Source organism: Chrysoperla carnea, chromosome 1 (assembly GCF_905475395.1).
Source record: "Chrysoperla carnea chromosome 1, inChrCarn1.1, whole genome shotgun sequence".
Classification (NCBI taxonomy): Eukaryota; Metazoa; Arthropoda; class Insecta; order Neuroptera; family Chrysopidae; genus Chrysoperla; species Chrysoperla carnea.
The window spans coordinates 113476757-113486710 of NC_058337.1; the positions used below are offsets into that span (position 1 = coordinate 113476757).

At 28.4% G+C, this 9954-nt stretch overlaps 1 protein-coding gene across 1 annotated transcript; it reads left to right on the forward strand.

Moving 5' to 3' along the window:
• Positions 1-1628: 1628 nt before the first annotated feature.
• Positions 1629-3884, forward strand: LOC123301461 (facilitated trehalose transporter Tret1-2 homolog). The gene is made up of 2 exons (XM_044884209.1): positions 1629-1887; positions 2542-3884. The coding sequence occupies exons 1-2, from the start codon at positions 1776-1778 to the stop codon at positions 3879-3881; spliced, it is 1452 nt and encodes a 483-aa protein (XP_044740144.1). The 5' UTR covers positions 1629-1775; the 3' UTR covers positions 3882-3884.
• The last annotated feature ends 6070 nt before the right edge of the window (positions 3885-9954 follow it).

Here is a 9954-nt window from a genome sequence, read left to right on the forward strand (position 1 = left end):
GATACTAAGTGTTTTTCAAAGTTAAAACTATGTAAAAACACTTTTGAATCAAATGAATTTTGTGTAACATTTTGAAAAACACAAAACATCTAGTCATTTTCTTTTTGTATAAAAATTGATTAAATAAAATAATAAATAATAAAAAAAACTTGCTGGAATAATTTTTAATCTTTGCATTTCAAACTTTACATAAACAAAACGATGTAAAATTAAAATTATTTTCAATAATAGATTTTGAATTTGTACCTTTCCTACCTTTCTGGATCCATAAAAAATTTTTACTTAAAAAGTTCTGCATAAAAATAACTTTCCATAATTTCCTTGTTGAATTTTAATGAATTTTTCATTTATTGCTCCTTTTTCATGCTAATTCATTCAGGATAAATAAAAAATTGTTAGTTCATTTTTTTAAAAATTAATAAAATAAACTTTTATCACAATTTATTTATTTCTGATTAAATAAGTACCTACTTATTTTATCAAAGTACTTAAAATTTCTAAATTTTTGTTCTATTTGTTATTAGAAATAGGCAGAATTTTTCAAAGAGTTAACAATCCGAATGCATACAGGATTCTTCTGTGTACATAATCATAGTAAAAATTTTAATTCCCCTGTAAATTTTATATTTTTGTTATTTGTGTGCTAAACTTTTTATAGATCTGAAGTACAAGTTGCCTATAATAAAAAAAATATAAAATAGAACTACCGATCAAAAAATTTTAAAAAGTTGTTTCTAGGCCGTTTTCTCGTTTATCTGAATTAGCAGATTTTCTCGCAGACCGTATAAACTAAAAAGAATATATGCTCTATATTTTTCGAAAGTGTTATTTAGAATTTAAAAGTTGAAAACACGTCAATAAGTAGATATGCATTATTTAAAATTCTTTAAAAATTTATCTTTAATTAATTTTTCTCGGAGACTAAGAAAACAGATATAAATTAATGGTAAATAAACCATTGAAATACTTTTATAAAATTTAGGGAAATTAATTTTATAAAATTACTAACATAGAAATTCAAATACTTCTTACCAATGCTAATTCAATTTTAACAGACATATTGTTAAAAATCATCATTTTTGAACCTCTTTAAAAAACCGTATTGAAATCGATCCATGTGTTTGGAAGCTCCGAGCCATGATACCAAACATAGTCACGACGATTCTTTAATCTTGTAACACTTATCTCTGTTGGCCCAGACTAACGGCTTCAATGAACTTTTAGGTACGACTTTTAAATTTACTTAATTAAAGCTTTAATATTTTCAAAAATTTATTCAAAATATTTTTCGCTTGCTATTCAAAATTCCTTTCCAAATAAACCACAAACCGACTATCGACTGTTATAAGATTAGATTAATCCACAAAAGTACTACCTATTTTATTAATTTCTATTTTTGAAATTAGCAGCATAAACTGGCTAAAATAGCGAAATAACGATAAAAAACTGGGCTTAAACCCTACCATGATAAAGTTTTCCTGAATGATTTCATTGAGAATTCTTGTAAATATAGCTACGGATTCTAGAACATAAGATATAGGTACTGTTGATAAGCCACTCAAAATACTTGAAATTGATAATTTTGAAAAAAAATTCAATCCTCAATCACTTCATAGAGACACAATATTGTTATTTTATTAATTAAAATGGATTTAGCAAATAAGTATTGTGGAATTAATTAATCAAGAACTTGTGTGGTCTAATTAAATGCAATTTTTTAAATTTTTGAAATAATTCATTTAATTTAGTGTTTGATTGAAAAATATTGCCGAAAAATGGCAGAATCATTAAATCCTATGTTACCCACTGTAAACAGTGGGTCATCGTATAATCCAACAACTGTTTCGAAAGCAACCAGAGGACCGCAATATTTAGGTGCAATTATAGGTAAATATTTAGTAAATTTTTCTATCAAAATTACAAAAATCAAAAATTATTTTAAATATTGAAAAAGCAATTTTTTGGCAGTAAAAATTCATAAACATTGGAGATAAAAATGTGCCCAATATTTTAGAGACAAACCTTAATTTATAATAAAACGGAATTCTTAGCTTAAAACAAGAAATCAGTAAAATTTCTCTCTTTACTTATGAACAATGTACTCAAATGAGACGAATTTCATCTCAAATCGTGGATTAAAAGAAAATATCATTTGCTTAATTTTCATTATTGAATTTTTCTTCATGATTTTCTGTTTGAGTTTATGGTATTTTTGGGCTCACGGCAATGTATTTCTCATTTTGCTCGAAGGATTCTTACTTTCGACACTTAACTTATCTGTCTAGGAGAAAATAGGGTTTGCACCGATCTGGTCTTGGATACTTGAATAACCAACAGGATTTTTAAAATTGCGTGCCACATAACAATATTTTTTTTAAATTTCTAATTTATTGTTTAATCGAATAACCTTCATTTGTGGACCCAAAAAATATTTTGGCATTGAAAATTTAGATAAAAAACTTTTAATTAAAAAATTATCTTTTTGATTAAAAATTAAGACGTAATTATACCCTTTTCAAACGTAATTGTTTTTGTTTTTAGTGTGTTTGGCAGCAGTTTCAGCTGGTACGGCCATAGGATGGAGTGCTCCAGTAATACCCCAACTAGAAAATGGAACAACAGCCCCATTTCCTGTAACAAAATCAGAAAGTTCATGGATTGGTGCATTTTTACCAGTAGGTGCCTTATTTGGTGCTATTCCTGGTGGAATTTTGGCTGATAAAGTTGGACGAAAATTGACAATCTTATCATTAGCTGGACCATTTTTAATAAATTGGGGTTTAATTGTTATAGCAAATTCTGCAACTCTTATGATTGTTGGACGATTTTTTGCCGGATTATCAACGGGAGCGATATGTGTAACAGGTTCTATGTACATTGGAGAGTTTGCTGAAACTGAAATACGTGGAGTTTTGGGATCCTACTTTCAATTGTTTTTATGTGTGGGAATTTTAATATCATTCGTTTTGGGAGCGTTTTTGGATTATGTCCAATTATCTTTAACACTAGCTGTAATTCCAATTATTTTTGTTATAACTTTTAAATTCATGCCAGAATCTCCGGTATATTTGATGACAATTGGTAAGCGAACAGAAGCTGAAGACGCTATTCGATGGTTTCGTGGTAAAAATTATAATGTCACACCAGTTATTGAGGAAATACAACATACAATTGACGCCACAGCTGGTAAAGAATCCTCAGTTGCGGATTTATTTAAAACTAGAGGTAATTTGCGAGCATTTATTTCCAGTTTAGGATTGATGTTATTCCAACAATTCTCTGGAATAAACGCAGTTATCTTCTACACAGTCACAATTTTTGAATTAGCTGGAAGTTCATTAAATCCGAAAGTGGCTGCTATTTTAATTGGAAGCATTCAAGTAGTTATGGCTTACATCGCTGCAACAATAATTGATAAAGCTGGTCGAAAAATATTTTTATCTCTTAGTGGTGGAATTATGTTTATTTGTTTAGGTGGAATTGGATTTTTCTTCCAGCAAAAGGAATCGGATGTGGATGTCTCAAATATTGGATGGTTACCACTCAGTTGTCTATTACTGTATATTGTAGGATTTTGTTTGGGTTATGGGCCTATACCATGGATGATTATGGGTGAATTATTTACGCCTGAATTGAAAGGTGTTGCAAGTGGTATTGCCGTATTAACTAATTGGTTTTTAACTTTTGTGGTCACAAAATCGTTTGATGGAATGGTAGCAGCGTTTGGTATCAGTGGAACTTTCTTCACGTTTATGGCGTTTGTGTTTGCTGGTTTGGTGTTTGTACAAGTTGTTTTGCCGGAAACTAGAGGAAAATCATTGCAAGAAATACAAGATGAGTTAAATGGACGGAAGCATATACGTAAATCGGCTAATATTTAAAAAAAATTCGAATAAATAATTAGTTTTTATAATTTATTTTAGTTTTTAAGATTCATATTTTAAGCTTTTATTAATAAACGTTATTTTAAAAAATAGTTTCTGTAGATTTTAATCCTACTTCGAAATCGGAAAGTAAAGAATACAAATTAAAATAGTGAGTATTCTTGATAATTTTGCAATGAAGATTTTCTGAGAAATCGACTACATAGGACGAAATTTCTACCAAAAGATTACTTAAAAAGTTTATTCTCTATTTAAAAAAAATTACGGAAATAAATAATGGAATAATTTCTTTTTTAAAAATTTTATGAAAGTTTAATTATTCATAAGGGAGTATTCTGGTCTAGTAGCCTAAATTGGAGGCATTTTTCAATCTTTTTCGCCTAGGTTCAGTTATTTTTATAACAATATCTGGATGACCGAGCTTTGCTCGGTTATTCGCCAATAGATGTCAGCAAGAGTCATATTTTTCACTTTAGACTACTCAAACGCCTCCTTTTTGTTATGTTATAATTTGCATTGTATTTCATTAACTACGTTATACACCAATAGATGTCTGATGAATTTTTTTCACTTTAGACTACTCAAACGCCTCCTTTTTGTTATGTTATAATTTGCATTGTATTTCATTAACTACGTTATACACCAATAGATGTCTGATGAATTTTTCATCAAAAGACGGATAAAAGGACATTTCTGATAAATGAAACCTAGCTAGATCGACTTATCGCCCCAAAAAACCCCTACATACTCATTTTCATGAAAATCGTTGGAGCCATTTCCAAGATCGTTGATATATATATATATATATATATATACAAGAATTGCTCGTTTAAATATATAAGATTAAAGTTTACCACCAGGGAATAATTCAGACTTCACTTTTCCCAGCGGTAGAACATTTTCTCAGATCTTTGCATAACTAAAACTCATCAACCATATTAACTTATATTATTAACTTCAAATAAAATTTCGCAACATAATGTTTTGTAAATTATAAGGTGAGTGGCAAACATATGTCTCCAACGTATAAAAATCAAATTAAAAGTCCCCCAAATCTAAATTGGATGTTCATATCCTGTTTAAGCGAAGAGTTTTCGATATAGATCCGTCGCTGACAGATTGTACAGATATCAGATAAAAGAAGTTCGTCAAGCATTTAAGCATGATTATTGTGTAGTTAGTACAATTTACGTCTAGGTAAGTTTTTGTTGCTAGCCAAACAAAGAAGTTCTGAAACATCTCAAAAATTACTCATGAATATTTTTTTTCTCGTTGAAAGGCGTCTCGTTGAAAAGTATTCCGCGCCTGGTATGGCAGCGAAAATTGATTAATAGAAGATTTTATTAAATTCTTAAAAAAAAAAGCTACTTAAATTATGCATGGTGTTTGTAATAAACATGTTTACAACTGCCTTGTTACTCTGCGTTGTTTGCGTTACTCTGCCTGGAGTTGGAACCACGATCTATTACTATCCGGGCTATATTTTACCATTTAAGCTACAAGATGGTCATACCAAAATTGTGTTAACTTTTCTATACTGTCTAAAATAACACTTGATATTCAATAGCTCATTACATTATTTACATTTATTTACTGCTAAAAGCTGATAGAAATCATTGCATTTTTCGAACATAAAATAAAAATTTACAATATTGATTTAGAAATAATTTTTATTTAATTAACTATAATTAAAACGTGATTTAATAAATTTAAAAAAATTAAAAATTTATTGAAAATCAAGGTTGAAAACAATTTATACAGGCAGCATATATAGTTATACTTAAAATTATCGAAAATTAATTGATAAGATTAATTAGTATTTTTTAATTATAATTGTTTAAGTGGCTTTAATACCAGCAGTATTAAGACCATTATATTATTTGTCTATGTTTAATGTGTGCTTTATTAAGTTAAGCTGATTTAATGCATTATGGTTTTATGAATGTCTTTTGATAGGATTATTCAATTAGACAAATTATTATTGATTGATTTTTTGAACAAATTTTAATTTCTCATTTATAAGTATTTTTTTCGAGGGTTTGTTGCCGAACGTAAAGTATTAATGATTTGGAAGAATGACACATTATTGATTAAAGTCGTTTTATCGTTTTATGGTTGAAGAAAAGTTTACTTGCAACTTATACAACCTATATATTCATACAGAGAAAAATTAATCCTTGCCTCTAACTAATTTATTCTTACAATGCATATTTTCCAATTTTATATAATGAATTAATAGATATAATGGCCAAAGTAACTCAACCTTTCTTGTCCCATAGTACTTCACAGATAATTTTTGATCAGTTCTTGAAAGAAAACTTTCGACGGTAGCTGGAAGAGCTAAAAATAAATAATAAGCAGTAGTTATTTTTTGTGAAACTATTTCACGAAGAAAAATTTTGGATCGTCGTTTTCATATTCATTTCACTTCTGAAGCACCAGGCCGATGAAAATTTAAAGTGAAACAACTGAGATCATGATTATTAAATGATCAAAAAATCAACAATTTCATGAAATGAATGAGAAATTTGGACTCATTAATTATAAAAATTGGACTCATTTAAACATGAGGCTAGTAGTATTTGTGATACCACGAAAAAAATTCTTCCTTCTTGAATTTTTTTTGTTTGGGAGTGTTTTATGTAGATGTCTCGAAAAACACTCATCTAATCGTTATATGGAGATCTTTTTGCTTCTGGGTTTTAATTACTGTATCCAATTACAAGACCAAAACTTATCATAACTAGTAGCACATAGGTACAAGTTGTCTACACTAAACTGCAACTCGACGCCAATGACCGGGTTGCGTTCGAGGGTACAGAAGAATCTCAGAATCACCTGTTGAGGATCAGCCGTAATCTGTATGGATAAACCGGTGTTATTTGATGTGCGGAGCCTCTAGTCTAAGTATATTCATGTCCTTTCGAGTCTGCTTACGTCAACTTGCATAGTATTAGCTTATTTCTTCGTAACCATGATTCATAAAAATCACATATCGATCACTTATTTCGCTTATGACAGACCATAATATTGACGCCTAATACTTTTTGTATTGAGTATATTAGTCAGAAATAAAGCGGAAATTTCTGGCTACTTAACAATTCAACCAATAAATAATTAACATATTGCAAATTATAAACACTCCTCCCTAAAATTGTTGATAAAATTTTAAAATCACTAAAAAGAATGTAAAAACGTTTATTGATTGCAATAAACAATTGACACGTGTAAATGTCCTGACTTTTTTCTGATACAAAATTGATTTTGATAAATGGTTGAGTGCTTGAGATATTAATTAGTAATTTTCTTTAGAATTTATTTTACCTGTACCTATCTATATGCTAAGCTCAGGGGAAAAATTAATTTTGTTTACATTACATTTCATAATTAAATCAAAGTTTATTTTTTAACATGATAAGTTTGTTAAAAAAAAAATTATGCAAATTTGTACTTCAAACCATAGGCACTGCAACAAGTGTAGCTAGCTCATTTCAGAATTCAAGATTCATAGATAGTTTTTTTGGGTATTAATATAATTAGCCCGTAAAACATCTGAATGTCGTTAGCTACCAAATTCCTGACTTTGGCTTATGTTGTAGTTCAATGTTGTTTTGTAGGTTTGCCCAGAAACAAACTTTTCCACAACTCCTGCGAGAGGTATTTGATCCCCGTGAGTGTCTTTGCGTAATTATAGAGGGAACAGCGACTAGTATTCGAGGGATTGGATATCAAGTGAGAAAGTATGTGAGTTTGGTCTGATCTACAATATATCTCAATGCTAGGCTTTTGCCAGCTGACAATATTCAGATGTAACTAGCTATAATTTTAACGCTTTCTGTGAAAATGAGAAAAACCTTAAATTAAGAACTTTCTTTTTGTTTTTGAGATTTCTAAGATAATTAGGAAGCAAAAAATTCAAAAATCCAGTTCGTTTGGCGATTAGATAAGTAGTTTTCGGTGTATTGAATGAAATCGTTTCGTCAAAAAACTTTCTTATATAGTTGCAAGCGACATATCTGAAACTATTCGCCCAGCATCATAAAACCTTATATTTAATTTCAAAACTGGACAAGATCAAATTCAGAGATAAAAATATTTGTGAAATTTTTAATAATTTATAAAGAGTTTTTAACAAACTATCTCTTAAAAGATAGGTGAAGTTTTTTTTATTCCTGATTTCAATAATACTTTTTTGATAGAATAATTTTGGCGCAAAAAATTACGAAAATCTCATTTATTTACCGATTAAATGAGAGTTCTTTGATGTAATCTAAAATTCTTCATCAGAACGATATTTTAGATTTCAAAAAATATAGAAATGTTCAAAAATTTTTTTTGTTTCGTATTACGTCAACTAACTAAACCGTGACGTTCAAAATATTAAAGAGCGGTGAACATTTTAGCGAATTTGCTGAAATTTTGTATATAGCAACTTTATAAAATTTGAAAAATTCAACTATCGATTGATAAAATAAACAAGTTTGCCTGCAAAAAAAAAAAAGTTTAATTTTTGTTTATTTAGAATCTTTTTACAAATAATAATTATAGATAAAACAATAATTATTTTATTTAAAGTGATTTTCAATATTTATTTTATAATTTGATTTATTTACATTTTATATTTACATTTTATGGATTTTACACTATATTGGATTTCAAGTGTACAATCGTGAAGAGTACAAATAATTCTAATATAAAACTATCTGCCTGAAAAGTACTACATCTTCTCATTTTTTATTTATTTATTTTATTTTAGGTCGCTTTTAACGTCTAGGTCATTAGCTACCGTTGAGAACTATACATCTTCTTAATAATGATGTATTTTTTATATTCAGTTGGCAATTTTGTAGCTAAACTGTAAAGTAAATTGCCTACACTGATTATAAATGATGCATTATAAATTCTTAAAAAGAAAAATATTTTATATTTAGTAAATTTTTTTTGGTGCCTACTTGTCGTCAATGTTAGAGGAAAATCGGTCATCAGAGAATAAAATTTAATATTCCTACATTAGTGGGTAATTCAATTTAAACTCGGCATATTCAAAACGATGCAACAAAAACATTGTTATATTTAATTAATAATCGTAAATTTTAATGATTCAGGAAGTTGCAAAAACGTATTTTATAATAAACCTTTTTAACTTCGTAGCTCCTAATAGTCACCGGGAAGCATTTTTAATACACCTAATGGAGGTAAAAATTTGATGATATATATATAAGTACCGTCGGGAGCTAACGGTCTACATAGGTGGGATAGTTGAATGGAGTTATTGAATTTGATTCTTTAACTCCTCATAACTTTTTTGTACTTTGTAAAATCGCGACATAACATTAGCTTTTCCATAAAGGCCAAGTTTCCCCTATATGTTGAAACAAATTTATTATACACAATTACTTATGTAAATAATAAAATTTAAACTGATCAATTATTTTAAATATTTGTTTAATAAATTATAAAGACTCTGAATTACAAATTATTGCAGTATTTATGCTTAACATTCAAAATATTTTGTAAATAACAAAATAGCTTCTTCTGGTTCATTGAAAATTATTTTTTGCTCCAAACTTTTAACGACATTGATTTCGCTTGACTGCCATATTTCTCAGGCAATACTACAATAATAATGCCCAGTTCACTCAAAAGAAATAACAAATTGCTTACACCGATTTTATAAAAAAAAAGTTATCAATGCCGGGCCTTGATTACAATGAGACAATATGCAAATTTTTTAACGACGCCTGACTTAAAGTGGAAAATTGTTCCAAGAAAAATTAATTATGATTTGTTTTTACAAATTAAACACAAAGTCATTAAAAAAATAATAATTATGGAACTGTAAGTGGATGTATGCATTTTACGATAAATGCATTTGCCTAAAACAGGAAACAACCTCGTCTTCGAAAAAAAAATTACGTGTAGTCGATTAATGTTAATATAAATAATAAATCCTTGTTTACATTAAATCACACTTTTTTATCAATGTGAATTTTAATATCAAGCGTGTACAGCACGAGGTGCGGTAGTGTTTAAAAGAACATTGTTCAAAAGTTTTTGATGCAAAAAAGTA

What these genes read in the sequence shown, in the direction of transcription:
- LOC123301461 (XM_044884209.1), top strand. Translation starts at nt 1,776, where the DNA reads ATGGCAGAATCATTAAATCCTATGTTACCCACTGTAAACAGTGGGTCA. An exon ending in ATATTTAGGTGCAATTATAG is followed by an intron (nt 1,888 to 2,541) that starts GTAAATATTTAG and finishes TTTTGTTTTTAG; the next exon opens with TGTGTTTGGCAGCAGTTTCA.